Source organism: Enhydra lutris, unplaced genomic scaffold (assembly GCF_002288905.1).
Source record: "Enhydra lutris kenyoni isolate GAN:26980312 unplaced genomic scaffold, ASM228890v2 scaffoldscaffold47, whole genome shotgun sequence".
NCBI classification, from domain to species: Eukaryota; Metazoa; Chordata; class Mammalia; order Carnivora; family Mustelidae; genus Enhydra; species Enhydra lutris.
Window position 1 is genome coordinate 13,616,161 of NW_019154131.1, and position 15,614 is coordinate 13,631,774.

A 15,614-nucleotide genomic window follows, 5' to 3' on the forward strand; every position below is an offset into this window, starting at 1 on the left:
TCCCTATGATCCTCTGTCTTGTTTCTCAAATTCCTCATATCATTGAGATCATATGGTAATTGTCTTTCTCTGATTGACTTATGCTTAGCATAGTACCCTCTAGTTCCAACCACGTCATTGAAAATGGCAAGATTTTGTGGGTTTTGATGGCTGCATAGTATTCCATTGTATGTATATACCACATTTTCTTTATCCATTCATCTGTTGATGGACATCTAGGCTCTTTTATAACTTTGCCTATTGTGGACATTGCTGCTATAAACATTTGGGTTCACATGCCCCTTCAGATCACTACATTTGTATCTTTGGGGTAAATACCCAGTAGTGTGATTGCTGGGTCGTAGGGTAGCTCTATTTTCAACTTTCTGAGGAACATCCATGCTGTTTTCCAGTGTGGTTGCACCATCTTGCATTCCCACCAACAGTGTAGGAGGGTTCCCCTTTCTCTACATGTAGGATCCTTTTCTTATACCATCTTCTCTAGTTTTTGGTAGCAGTATAATGCTGACTCATACAATGATTTGGGAAGTGATTTCTCTGTTTTTTTGGAAAAGATTGTATAAAATTGATGTTATTTCTTCTTCGAATGCTTGGTAGCATTCATCATTGAAAATTCTCTGGGCCTGAAGATTTTTGTACGTATGTACTTAAGTTTTTGAACATACGGAATAAAGTTATACTATATAACCTTCATCTTCTTGGATTCCCAACTTTGTCTCAGCTCAAGGAATCCTCCAGGCTTGGGTTTCCTATCTCCTGAGATGCAGCCAGGAAAATCTTTCAAAGGAGGAAGCTGAGGCAGTGTTAACACTTACCTACCTTGTTTCCTGATTCTCATGGATTGCTGCCCTTCTTTGCCTGATGTCCAGCATCTTGAAAACCATGGTTTTATATAATTTTCTGCCTTGGGTTGTTTCCAGGCAGAAAACTAAGTCTGGGCGCTATTAATCCATTTGTCAGGAAAGAGAAGTCTTGATGCTGGGCTCTTAACTCAGGTTTGCAACTGCATAACTAGCTTTTGACTCTGACTTTGGCAGTGTTATTAAGCACTTCTGATTCCTCATCTCCCTATGACCCTCACAACTGTTTAGTTCCGATAAGGGTGTCCTCCTATTATCCTAGAATCTTCTTCCAAGCTGCTGACATCCATTTTGCAAGTTTGATACTGGCCGCTTTGGTGTTAGCAACTTAGTTAACTAACTGCTGTTAGCAACTGTGCAGGCAAAGACGACTGTGGCAGGATTACTGCCTCAGCAAGAAAGAATATTCTTTCAAGTCACCATTGGTTGTGGGCCAATTTCTGATTTCACATATATTAGAATGTGAGAGATCCTTTGTCTTAGAGTCTGTGAAATATGGTATTTTGACTCTTGTGGCAATAGGATTTTCTAACTGATTAGATATAAATATGAAGTCAAGGTTGGCTCCAAAGTTTTTGGCCTGGATGACTGTAAGGATGAAGTTCCCAACTGTTGAGGAAGATCGATCTTGTTTTGCCTCCATTGTGTAATGATCCATAACCTCGGTGGGGAGAAGTTGAAGGGCTCAAATGCTCAGCTTCACCTTATTTCATTGGATACATTGTAAGGTAATAAAGTTAGCATGAAGATAAAAAATATACTATGAAAATCTCCTCAAGATTGGCGACTGTATGTACTGCTATTTTTATACATAGCCAACCACCTTAATGATGACACTTTTGTTTAAAAAAATTATCAGTCTCATAGACTCAGAGGGAAGACTGTTTAAAAACATACACATCAACAGGTCTAACAATAAGGCAAGTTCAGATACCAGAATAGGAAATCCTGTCTCTTCAAAAATTATCATTATGACCTTTTTGTGTTACAGCAATGAATGACACAAAAAAGTCTACATATGATGAGATTGAAAAACAAATAAAAATATTCAATAGAAAGCTGTGGAATATACATATAGCTGTAGATTCTTTGAGGAAATACTTTAAGTAGAATCTTTATAACAATTTGCAACCGATATTTGTGAAATGACAGCATTTATGATTCTCATGGAAAGCTTGTCTATTTAATGGAGAAAGATGTTATCTGATCTCTGAAGCAGGTCTTCCAGAATTGCTGACTAAGAACCTAGAAATAGTCCTGACAACTGGCTTCATGGTCCTGTCAACACAGCCAGAATAGATTAGGCCAGATGCCCTTTGTCATAGAGCAGTGTGTCTTTGTGGAAAAGGGCACCCTCAGGAATGTGAGGTCCAATGAAAGAGGGTGTACCCTTCTGCCCCACCAACCGAACCTATTGAATTAATCACTAAAGAAATGGGTGATAAAACCAGACTCCCCAGTAAGACAATTATTAATACATATCCAACTAAAGAGTGGCTTTTTATCAACATGCAGAATATAATATCAATTTTTTTCCTATCTTTCTGTCAAATTAAGATCACCACTTCTTAAATTACATTTTGCGATAACACTGTGTTAACAGTGTTAATAAAAATTCCCTGGGTAAACTCTTGGGGGATACCCTGGGTTACATAGAATGAAATGAAGTTCTTGGATCCAGGGTTTCTTTTTTTTTTTTTTTTAAGATTTTTTTTTTATTTATTTGAGAGAAAGAGAGAGAGCATGAGAGGAGAGAGGTCAGTGAGAGAAGCAGACTCCCCAGTGAGCTGGGAGCCCGATGTGGGGCTCGATCCTGGGAGTCCAGGATCATGACCTGAGCCAAAGGCAGTCGCCCAACCAACTGAGCCACCCAGGCGCCCCCAGTTCAGGGCTTCTAAGAAACCAGTGTGCTTTATGGATTTCCATGAGCAGGGCAGAACATGTGGTATTATCCCTCGTTTTTTATCTTGGGTCCCTTTTTCTTGGACCATTTTGCGGGGCTGCTGCTTGGCTGGCCTTTTTTGTCACTGAATCTCTGGTACCTAGGAGGGAGCCTGACACTAGGAGATACTCAAAAACTATTTGTGGAATAAAGGCATGAACTTGCTGATTGCCTGATGAGCTGTCATTTGTCCATCAGCCTTGTACGGAACCACAAAAAAACAGACCATGACTCTTCATACTTCCTGTGCCTTGTGCTGGACTCTTCAAGTCTGCACCAGCTTGAGATGCTCCCTGTTTCACTGTGACTTAGACAAGTGCAGGGGGTATCAAGAGACGTTCCATTCTAGCCCCATCTCCTGTCTCCATCCTAGCCTCTTCCCCCAACACCCTTCTGGGTTTCTCCCCATCTTCCCTGGGGAGCATACCAAGTTAACGCATCAGCCAGAAGTTAGGGTAAATGCCCCAGTAAGTGGAATGCGAGTGGCTTCTCACCAGAACAAGAGGGAGGCCGCCTGAGTTGTGTGTAGGTCAGAAGCCTGCCGTTGAGCCTTGCAGAGCCAAACAGAAAGCTTCCCTTTTACTTGCACTTTATTTGACCTGTGGATAAACAAAGACTTTCTATTTCCAGAAATCCCATTGTTTTAACTGCTTTGAGTTTCTTTTGTAAACTTAAAAATCCATGTCTTTATGCAAGACATTTAAAGCTCTATGGGCCCAGTCTGAACACTTTTTGTTCCTTTTCTATATTCTCCTTACATGTTTTGTGCTTACAGCCACAAAGTCTTGGCTCTCTGAGATTCAGCCTTTTCTTCAACAATGTATGACATTAAAAACTGCGAGAAGGTTGTAGTGTGAGTGGAATATTCAACATTGGAGAGAACTTGGTAAATGTACCCTCTTTAGGGAAAGAATTGAGAGCATATGATTTTTCTTTCTCATTCAACTGGCTATGTTGGAGGGTTTAAAATCATTGTAAAAATAAACAGTCTTTCAGTTCCTGTCCTTAAGGAGATTTGGAAGAGAAGGAGGAAAGTAATATTTACAAAATGCCTCCTGTGTTCCAGGCTATACATCTATATATTGATATCATTATCTGTATCTTTTTACAACAATATTGTGAGGCAAGTGTGGTTTTCCCTGTCTTACAAATGAGGAAACTAAAGATCAGAGAAGTTAGGGAACTTCTGAGATTCATTTGTAGAAATCAGATTCTCCTAAAGAAGGATAATGGTAAGTCTCAGAACATTGGGTTATCTTTTAGGATTATTCTTATGGAAACTAAATTTTTCCAATGAGAGCATGATAATGTATAGTATCAGAAAAATATGTGTGAAACGAAGAATCCCACAGAGCTTCTGAATATTCTGGTGAATTTAAAGTGCCTGCTTTTTTCCTTTTCTTCTGGAATGCCCTCCTCTTTTTTGACCATGGGCCTCTCCCTGTACTTCTCAGAGGCTCTATTTCGTCATCATGAAATGGAGATTGTAGCATCCTCTTTGCCTATGTCACAAGCTTTGGGTGAAGGAGTAAATGGTGAATTTAGAAAGTGAAACTCTTCAGTGGCAGGTAAATGAGAGGTATTGCTGTCACAGATGTCACAAGTGAGAATGCTTGGGATGTGTTTGAATATAGAATATACCTCTAATTAAAAAAGAAAAAAGTAGGTTCTGCTTCCAGTGAATTGAATCTCAGTTTGCAAATAGAGTGAAAGTAATCCATTTCTAAATCTGGCTATGATTCAGCCAAAAAAAAAAAAAAAGTGTTTTGTTTTTTAATTTTCAAGCAGAAAATAATAATAATTTTCAAGCAGAGAGGGTATGTGAGGGGAAAAGTTCATAACCATTCCTGTGACACTTACTATATATAATATTACATGTGGTAGGGTGAAGGATATTAAAGAACTGGGAGACATGATTTCTGCCCTTGAGAGATTTAACAAATACGAACAAAGATGATTTCCCCTGTTCTTATTGTTCCGAATAATCCAAGATAGTTACTTGGCTAGAAAGAAATTCAGATCTTGATATAATACAGTCCTCCTTTGACTATTCAAATTTATTTTCATTTTCAGAATCTGGAGAAGTTTAGTAATGTAAAACCAGGTTTTAAATTCAGAAATGGAAACTTGTAAATTCATTTCTCAATATATCAAAATTTACATATATGTATTTTAAAAGGTCAGGTCCCCCATAAGTTAACTAGTGACTAGCTTCATTGGCATGTTTTATTTTGAGGGAAATGGAAATTTTGATTCCCAAATACTGGTGTTCCTATTTCAAACACTTAAAAGATGATTGTCCTTTGGGGTAGTGTATAAGTCAATGCATTTATATAGCAGCTAATTGATAATTTTGTATCAAATTATGTGCTTTTAAGATACCCCTTTGTTTCTCTCTAGTGGATGATACTGTGGTTGCTGTTCCTTATGGAAGCAGACATATTCGCCTCGTCTTAAAAGGACCTGATCACTTGTGTAAGTAAGCTCAGTTGTTTTCTTTTGGGTATTGAGAATTTTAGTCACTATTATTTTTTGTTCCCAGAAGAGATTAAAATACAGAAGTGCAAATCCTTCCACTCTATCATAATATGATATTTTGAGTGCTTCTGTGTATCTTTTGGCTGCTTGATGAGATAGCAGAAACCTCAGAGTAATTATCTCTAACCACACTCATCCTGAAGAATACAAAATAGATGCTCCCAATAGGTTTTTCATGAGTCAAGCACATGTTTAGCTTTTGTGAATATTATTTCTCATTCTCTCTCTTCTTCCTCTCCAATCAGTCTCAGTCTTTCTCTTACCTTGCCTCTCCTTTTTTTTCCTTCTTTCTTCCAACCTTCCCTCCCTCACCTTCATTCTTTCTTCCTATTCTCATGTTCTATTATTTTATCAATTCAGGGGACCTAGAAGCACCAGACAGCCTTAACTGAACATTTAAAGAAAGCCATAGTGGTATGATTAAACATTCCATGTATTAAAGACAATACAAAGCCCTCATATACTGAAGATAGCTATTGGGATTGAGGATTGATGGGTAATCACAACCCTAAAGATCAAATGGTAGCATGGCCCCACCAGAATTTAGAAAGAATTGATATCTTCACTCCTGCCAAGGCAGTAGTACACAGCCACATCTTTTCTTTTTTTATTATTAGCATTTATTATTGTTTAGAGGTAGACCTGTAAATTACCAGCAGGCAATTAGAGGCCTCAAGCCAGGGAAGGGGTATAAGAGGATACATTGTGTTTTCTAAAAAATTCAGTTCCACTGAAAGGCTTGACTTCAGCTGGTCCCTTGAGCATTTCTGATCTCCTCTGCTGTGACTGTTCCTGGATTCCTAAAGAGCCATCTATCATCTTCTGTAATTTCTCTCCTCCCACACACATGCCTAGGAAACCAATTTAGGTAGCAAGCATTATCTTTTGGCAATTGGATTATAAATGAAATCATTCCAGAAAGACAAACAAGAGGAAGATAAATTGGAGCCTGTGAAAGTTCAGATAGCCTACTATAGTCTTTCTAAAAATAAAAATAAATACATTTCATGGGAGAGGTGGGATTTGAGGGGTTACGTGAAGGGAAGGAATAAGGTAGAGTTCAGGCAAAGCCAGAAGATGCTGATATGTCACCTTATATGGATCCAGGCTCTTTTCTAACCCTGAACAAACCCCCCAAAATATAATGTTCACATGTCAAGGGATGATATATGTGTGTACACTATCACCATTCAAATGATTTGTTTCCCCCCCTGGAGGATTGGACAGAGGTAACTGCTCATGTAGCACCCCCACTCAAAAACAGTATTTTTCTGAGCAGTGAAAGGCCTGCTCAGAATAAAACTTCCAGGCAGAGATCATCACCAAGTAGGGGACTGACTCCTCCATGCAGGAGAAAGACCCCCAAAGAATAGATTGAAATGAAAATTCATTTTTATAAATGTGAGCCTCTCAGTTTTCCTAATTATGTGATCTCTAAGAAGCTAAAGACTGAGCCTCATTTGCTCTAATTGTCCCAAGAACTCAATAGGTGAAGTGGCAGATGATATTTGTAAATGATGGAAAGCAAAATGGAATTTTTTCCCCCCAACAGACGTCCTGTTGACAACATACATGGAACTCAAGAACTTTTTGTCTTGTGTATCTGGAATATAATATAATATATAATGTAAAATGAATATGTGAATAAATGACACCCTATTTCTCTTGCAACCCTTTGCACTTAACTCTCAGAAGCTGGTCTAATATGGGACTAACTTGAAATATTTGGGGCCAAACCAGAAAAAGACTAGGCAAGCAGTCTGGTCCGGCCCCAGCTTATTTTCAACCAGAAGTACCTTGGGAAGTATGGCTGGGAGATCTGGTGATAAAACTGAATCAGTTGCTCAGATCAGACTTAGACCTCCAGGATTTTTCCAAAACTAAGTTGATTTATGTCTTGGAGCTATATCTACAAATGAGTACACATACGCATAAGGTGGCTTGAAGAATGAAGGCTACAGGAAGGAGAGCCCATGATGCTGGCTTTGCTCTGATGACAACAGCTGTGGTTTCCCCTCCTGTTCCCCCTTGGTGTTGTTCGTGTTCTTCTGTGAGGACCTCTCTTCTCTAGGTCAGGGGGATGGAGCCTGACCTACTCCAGAAAAAGGGCTACACAGATTTCATTTGAGGGTCGTGGGCATTTCATTGGACACCAACATTCTTTATCTGTTGGTATTCCAGCTTGAAATAGACAACACTTGGAATAATTTAGTACCTCCAGAGGTCCTAAAACTATCCTAGATCCCCAATCTGTAAGACATAGAAGAAGGGAGTCATTCTGGTTGAATGTGGGGTACGAGACCCAGAGGCTCACCTGGCACTATATCCTTATGCCAAAGCTAAGGATTCTTTTTTTTTTTAAGAGTTTATTTATTTATAAATAAATAAATAGAGATCACAAGTAGGCAGAGAGGCAGGCAGAGGCAGGGGGCAGGGGGAAGCAAGCTCCCTGCTGAGCAGACAGCCCGATGCGGGGCCCGATCCCAGAACCCTGAGATTATGACCTGAGCCGAAGGCAGAGGCTTTAACCCACTGAGCCACCCAGGCGCCCCCAAAGCTAAGGATTCTTATGCAAGTTTAGAAACCTTTAGACTTAGTCTGTCCCTCTTCATACAGTGGTCAGTTGTTTTAAATCATTTCTCGATCACATGAGCATTTAACCTGCTCTGAAATACAGTGTAACTACCATCATCCCCAGCTTGCTCACATTTCCTCCAACAAAAGATGTTTCATCACCTTTATCATTGGCCAAATTCAGATTGGAATGCTCCAGGAATCAAGAAGTTCTTTTTCTCTTTGGCACTTAACAAAATATCATATATGCACATAATACTGTATTAGGTACCCAGCAAGACTTTAAAAAGAGAGTGAACTAAAAAGAATGCTGACTTCTTTGTCCTCATTACTATCATTTCTTCATGGCGAGCCACAGCACACACGTGGTAAGAGAGCAGATAGTACAAATGCACACAAGGTAATACATGGATATTAAGTCACACAGGTGCTGAGAGGAACTCTGCGAGGCACTCTGAATCTCACGGATCAAAAAGAAAACTGGAGGGTATTCTAAACAGAGACCCATAGAGACCGAAATCAGTAAGATATGTACAGGAGTGGTTTAATTAAGGAATAGGATGGTAGAAATGTGGGCTACCCTAATGTGATCGTCCGGTAGTCAAAGATTTCTGGACTGGGAGCCTTGAACACTTGGCTAATGAGTTTTAAAATAATTTCACTTGCAACGTAAACTCCTCTGTGATCGAGGCACCCATAAATTTTGGTTCTATCCCAATTTCAACGGCATCAGCCATATAAAGGATGGTACTTCTCCCTTACATAGCTGTAGACTGTTTTATGAAACGTGCTTGCATGTGGTCTGGGGCAGCCCTGGGAACATCTTTCTCCCCTTTATATGTGTTTGAACTTGTAGATCTGGAAACCAAAACCCTGCTGGGGGCTAAAGGTGAAAACAGTCTCAGCTCGACAGGCAACTTTCTTGTGGACAATTCTAGTGTCGACTTCCAGAAATTTCCAGACAAAGAGATACTGAGAATGACTGGACCACTCACAGCAGATTTCATTGTCAAGGTAAGCGCCGCTAGCTACCTTGTTTTCAAGACATATCCAAAGCGTTGTTTATAGTCTCCTGAACAGAGAGAGAGATTTGGGGTTTGGGTATAGATTTAGAAATTCTATTATCTGGAATAAGTTTAATTCATGAGTAACAAGGTATATCCTGGACTTTTCAAGATCAGGTAATATTTTTAAGGTCCTAAGAAAATTCTTGTGTGTTTATATACGTATACAATTTAATAAAAACAAAGACCAGCACATCATTAGTTGGAGGATAGAAACTGTTTTGGAAACAAGTTAGGGTACAGTCATTGACTCACATAAGGTGTTCTCAGTCAGAGAGAAAGACAGACTAATGATCCATAGACTTGGTCCTATGTCCCGTTACAAGTTCTGTTTTCTTTTTTTCCTCCTATCAGAGCTTCCCTACTCTTCAAGGTAATATAAAACACACTGCTGGAAGCAACATATCCATTCTGTAGGAGAAATGTACATACTAGAAGAGTGTTTGGGAATCACAATAAAATAAAACATATTTTTTTCCTTCAGTAGGTCAGGAGGACCTGAAGGATTTCAGCTGTAAAGCTGTAAAACTTGTAATGTGTCCAGGACTCCATAAATTTTTCATCATGGGACCTAGAGCCAGAGGACATTTGATTTAAGCTAAGACTCAATGACCCTGCGGCAGCTGGAAGTAAGAATGCACATAGGAAAATGGGATAGACAGTGAGGTTGGATGGAAGAAGGGTTCCAGAGCACTGTTCTCTGTCTGCCTGGTAACTGTTTTAAATCTGGTCCAGATGCCAGCCACACTCATGTGGACAAGAAGCTGCAAACCAGCAGAGATAGCTCACAAGAGAAATGATGCTGTGGGTAGTTAAATCACTTCATTTCAGTGTACAAATACAGCACAATAGTGAGAGATGTCTTTATTTTTTGCAACCCTTAGAGTGCTATTGGATAAACCATTTGTATTCCTTTCCCTAGTAACCCTGCAAGAGTTAATACACATACTGAAAATAGAGAATTGGATTCAAGTACTATTGTTCACATATCAGTAGTTGACAGTGTTGCTGATGCATTTTATACATCTATCTGCCTTCTACTCATCACCACTTGGATATCTCATAGGCACAACCAGCGCAATGTGTCTAAAACTGGACTTGTCTAGCCCCAGAAACCTACTTAATCTTCTTTATTTCCTATCTTGTAGAATAAATGGGCTATTCACCCAGCCACATCAGAAAACTTTGATTCACACTGATTTCCCCTTCTCCTATACACCTCCAGTTAGACATTAAATTTTGTGCATTCTACCTCCATACCCTCTGAAGACGATTCTTTCTTGTCCCTCTTTGCCACCACGGTCTTAGGTTAGGCCTTTGTATTTCTTCCTGGTCATGCATGTGCCTCCTTCTAAAGCTGCAGCCCCAATGAGAGAAAAGGACTTTCTCAGCCAGGACAGGGTCTTTTTCAGTCATGGTCCACCCTTCACTAGAACTTTCAACTTAGCTCTCCTTGTGAAAGCAGCTAAGGTACCCATTCCATTTGTCCCCATTCTAGAAATTTCAAAAGAACGTCCTAGAGAAAAGCAGACGGATGAGTACCTAAGCCACCAAAATAGTAGAAACATTGTGATTTGCATTTGCATCAATTAGAGCATTAGACACAGATAATGCATTCACGCATCTTTCTGAACAGCATGGAGCAACACCCTGGGCATCATTCAGCTTCCAAGGAGCATGAGCGGATGCCTGACTCCCAACCCCCTGCTGGCTTGTCTGAGGCAGAGGTTTCTACAACACCAAGGAGAACGAAGAACATAGTAGGGGAATAGCCAGGGTTCACAAGTTACCCTTTTCCCAACTGAGAGGAAAAACATATGGCATTTCATAATGCATCAACTGGGAGATCCTTTGTGTACTTGATGATGTTTTTCATGCATTTGAAATGTCTTCTTGATTCCTTTGATTTTATATGTACCTAATGTTCATCCGTTACCCACTCACCCACTTGTCCTGTCCTGTGACTCTTTCGTGACAGTGATATCAATTGCTATGCAAGGTGACCAGTTTTTGTCTTCTCTTTTTCCTTTCAGTGTGAGAAGTCCTTCTATTAAATTAGAAACACTGGATCATTGTAACTATAGGAAGAAAAGCTTGTTTCAGAACATTCTTTTCCTTTATTAACTTAAGGAGGCCCAAATTACATATGCCAGATGTGTTTAGCTCCCTAAAACTAAATTCTAATGTGTCAAACTGAAGCTTTCAATATCTCTGGACAACAAGAACCTGACGTCTGAGGATTTAGGGTGTATAAATCTCCAGAGCTAATGATAACCAAGGTCCCAGAATTAATAAGACCAGAAACAAGGAACATGGCAGCTCATCTCTGTGAACAGCAATTAGGCCATCAGAGTTAGACATCAGGTTAGCCTCTTTATTTTAAACATATTCTTCCCACTTTCAAATGAAAAATTAAGAGGAAACTGAAAAGAGCAGTACAAGGCCACCACTAAGAATAAATACCTGTGTCTTCACAACACTAATGCTAGCTAACAGAATTTCTTGGTACCAGGAAAAGAATGGCAGCTTTCAAGCCAAGGCAGACCTGAATTCAAATCCCAGCTCTGCTCTTTCCTAGCTGTGTGGCTTGGAGCAAGTCATTCAATCTCCCTGAGACTCATCTCTCTCGTTATAATGTAAATGTGGAAAGATAATAAAGAGTAGTTTTAAGATTTGATTTAATGCAAATAAAACATACCCTGCATACAGTAGGAATGTAGTAAGTGCTGGTTGCTGTGGTAGTTGTGTAGTTGTTGGTTATTATTAAGAAAGGGTGCTTATAGAGAAGAGAGAACCAGGAATATTATCACTGTAGAACCAAATAAGATTATGTGGTCAGAGATTTGGATACATCATGACTGTTTTTATCTATTTGAAATAACAATACCCCTGTTCATTTCTAATCTCTTCAAATTTAGGTATATTGTCTCTGCATTCATGGTCATGTACTTCAAATTCATTGGACTCATTAGGAACTATAGTCTCTCTAAGCTCCTGGTTTTCTTTCCTTCAATGTAGTATTAACTAACACTCCCTCTTAACACCAGAACTTCTTGACATGCGTTCCTTACTCTCAGGGCATAAGGTACTTTTACTGGTAACTTCCAGGAAGCTGAAAATTTGACATATTCCATCTTTTTCCTCTTTAACCAGATCAAAAACTGAGCCTAGACACTGTGCAGGTATTCTAGAACAAGGTTTCTCCAAGGATTTTGATGTTATATCCTTCCCATTTTTGTTTTTTCCTCCACTTTCCTAGGACTTAGTTTAATTTCAAGCATCCCAAAAGGGACCTCTGCAAAACAATCCATCTCTCTAAGCCTAAATAAATCTTCTGGTCTTTTTATTTTTTCACAGACCTGGTGTTCAAATGAGAGTCCTCTTCTAATACCTTTCCAGCATGGAAACCACACATCCCAAGAGAGCTATAGGCTTTTGTGAGCTTAGAAAAAAAAAAAGAGAGAGAGAGAGAGAAACTTTCCAAAGAATGTGATTAATACTACATCCCTGAGCAAGCAATTAGGTATCCTATATCTGACACATAGAATTGAAAAATATTAATCTGTAGGCTTTGCTCTCCTTTTGTGAAAGATACCATATTGCTTCAGCTGTTTTTGCTTTAAAGTAAGTGATTGCATCACTGTTTTTTCTAATTAAGAAAGACCTCGATGTTCCATGGGTCAGAATGCCAGCATAATTATGAGATATTCTATAGTTCTCTCTCTCTGTCTTCTTTCTCCTTTTCCAGTTCTTGCATATTATCTGACAAATATTTCCAACATTTTCATCCAAAGTCCAAAATCTGGTCTAGGGTTTAACACCTACTCCCTGTGTTCCAGTGTTCCTAGATGTGTAATCCAGTTCTTAATCCAGTTGTTCAACTCAGTGGCAGAGAAATAGGCTGTTTTTTAAAAAAAAACCTGAAGGCCAAACCCATCAGTTTATCCTTGAAATGCTTGAAAACATGAACAAAGTTGTAGACCACGTGATTTACTGTTAGACCTCTACTGTCTTGAAGAGGTGGCCCTCTTGGTTGTCCATGGAACTTCCTTTAGTCCAAGTTTTGCCAGACTGTCTTAGTGTTATACGGCATGTGGTTAGATCTTTGTGAAATCAAGACACTGCTCCTGTTGGGTATTTTTTCCTTCTCTTTTAGATTATGTTTTCTCAACCTTGTACTTTTAAGAACTATTAAAGAATTATTGCCTCACTTCCCCTCTTTCAAAATGCAATAGGTTTGTAATTTCCATAAGGACATGTTGTATTCACAGTACTTGCTTTTGTAGTGTAAGTTGGTGTTTTTCAAAGCTTGCTACTTGGACCATCAATATTTCCATTGCTCTTGCCCTGCAAGAGCCCAGGGATTTGCATTTTAGCAAGCTTCCAATTGGTAACTCTGCACATTAAAATGTATGAATCACTAAAGTGCCAGGAAACACCATGTTTCTGAGTGGGCAGAGCCATTTAATTCTTTAATTCTTTTTTTCTTAACTAAAGACAGGATCTTTCATTTTTTTGCAGTGTTTGGCATTTATAATTTCCCCAGAACAAATTGTCTACTTTGGAACCTAAATTTAAAAATCTACATATATGGGATGCCGGGGTGGCTCAGTCAGTTAGGCATCTGTCTTTGACTCAGGTCATGATCCCAGTGTCCTGAGATTGAGTCCTGCATCAGGCTCCCTGCTCAGTGGGGAGCCTGATTCTCCCTCTGCCTGCTTCTCCCCCTGCTTGTGCTCTCGCTCTCTCTGTCTCTGACAAATGAATTTTTAAAAATCTTTAAAATAAAGAAATAAGTAAAATAAAATAAAAATCCACATACATATATACATCACATATAAAAATCCACATAATTTTGCTGTTATACCAGAGAAGCTGGAAATACAGGAGAGAAAGAGAGTGAGTAAGTGGCCTGGATAAAGATCCTGCCTGAATCACAAGTAGAGATGTTGTGATCCCTTGTTCCATAACAACCCAACTGAAAAGTGATGGTTGTGATGGTGTCCGGTTGTTGGGTAAGATCGATGATATTGCTATAGCCACTTCTCTTCAATGCAGTTCTTCATGTAGCCTAAGACCATCCAGGCCACCATGCATTCTGGTCCAAAGTTGCAAGGGACCAAGAAAATCCCTCCCTATCATACCAGTTTCTCTCTTTGCTTTTATCTCCTGCAGATCCGCAACTCGGGGCCCGCTGACAGCACAGTCCAGTTCATCTTCTACCAGCCCATCATCCACAGATGGAGAGAGACAGATTTCTTTCCTTGCTCAGCAACCTGTGGAGGAGGTAATGGTGTCCACTTACCCTTTGCAATGTTGGCTTCTGTGAGGGAAGATTTGGCTGTTATGAATGTAGTCACTTCCATGTGGAAGAAATTGATGCTGTGATGGGTCTGATTCTTTATACTCAATGGGGCCAAATCCTGAAGCCCTCCCGTAAGGAGGATACCTCCATCTGGATGCCCTATGAACATTTCATGTTGTTAGAGTTCCATTAGTGGAAAGAGTCTTGACTCTATTCTGTTCCTTGGAGAATAAACTATTCACCCAGTTGAAGAGAACTTACTTATTCAGGAGCCAAATGAAGAGTGTTTGTCAGGCCTACTACCTAGCACATTATGTCCAAAAACAATCAGAGACTAATTTAATTAAGGAAATAGTTTATTACCAGGGAAAAAGTCCCTGTACTATAGACTTAGACTCCATTATTGTTAAACCCTATCCCATCATCTGTGCCATAAATGGAATGCACTTGCCTGTTTTATTCATGAAAACACAGCTCTCCTGAAAAGTCACATAATGAATTCTTATCTCTACTCTGTCACATCTGCAACACCGATTGCATTTTGTATTACTGGAAAAGGTATTTCCCCCTACTTTCTGCTCGTGATAATTATAATGGTTAAATAATAATTGCTTCAAAATATTTTATAATTTATTTAGCCGTATCCCTATAGAAGATTTAGTCTATTTAAACTTTCCTATTGTAATGTCATGAATAACTTAATACCTAAGTATTTCACTCCTTTCAAATTATTTCCTTGGAATAAATTCTCAAGAGTGAGTTTCAGAATTTTTGTGGCTATTGGCATCTATTACCAAAATTCTTTCCAGAATGGTAATAAGCAGCTTATGAGTAGTTGAGTTTCATTGCCAATGGAGCCAGTATTTGTGGATTATAAGAATTGTTTAATTTTGCTGATTTAATGAGCATAAAATTGTATGTATATTCCTTTAAAAAATAGCACATCAAATAAATTCTGGCTCCACCTTCAAAGAAGCCTGTTAATTGGACAGTGGTAAATAAAGTAGTTAATCCACATGGGTATCACTAGATTATTCTGACAAGAGAAAAGGATGGTACCTCAAAATAGAGACAAACTATTACCTATTAATTTTTTAGACAGTAAGAACACATGAAATAATTCATCTTCATCAGCATAATATGAACACACCCCCAAAAATGAGGTTCTAAGAATAACATTGGGTTTTAGCTTAAAAGCAGTTAGTCAAAAAGACCTTCACGTGCTTCTACTTGGTTGTTAAATAACTATTAATTTGACATTCTAAGCATTTCAACAAAATAGTGTTTTCATTTGTTTTGTCTGTCCAGAAGAGAAAGATGACTTTTATAAA

At 38.9% G+C, this 15,614-nt stretch overlaps 1 protein-coding gene across 1 annotated transcript in view; it reads left to right on the forward strand.

Moving 5' to 3' along the window:
- Positions 1-15,614, forward strand: part of LOC111156589 (ADAMTS like 1) — a 934,723-nt gene that overhangs the window by 651,954 nt on the left and 267,155 nt on the right. The window contains exons 7-9 of the mRNA XM_022517576.1: positions 5,203-5,277; positions 8,771-8,928; positions 14,154-14,265. Coding sequence (XP_022373284.1) covers positions 5,203-5,277; positions 8,771-8,928; positions 14,154-14,265 — 345 coding nt within the window. The remainder of the gene's footprint in view (positions 1-5,202; positions 5,278-8,770; positions 8,929-14,153; positions 14,266-15,614) is intronic.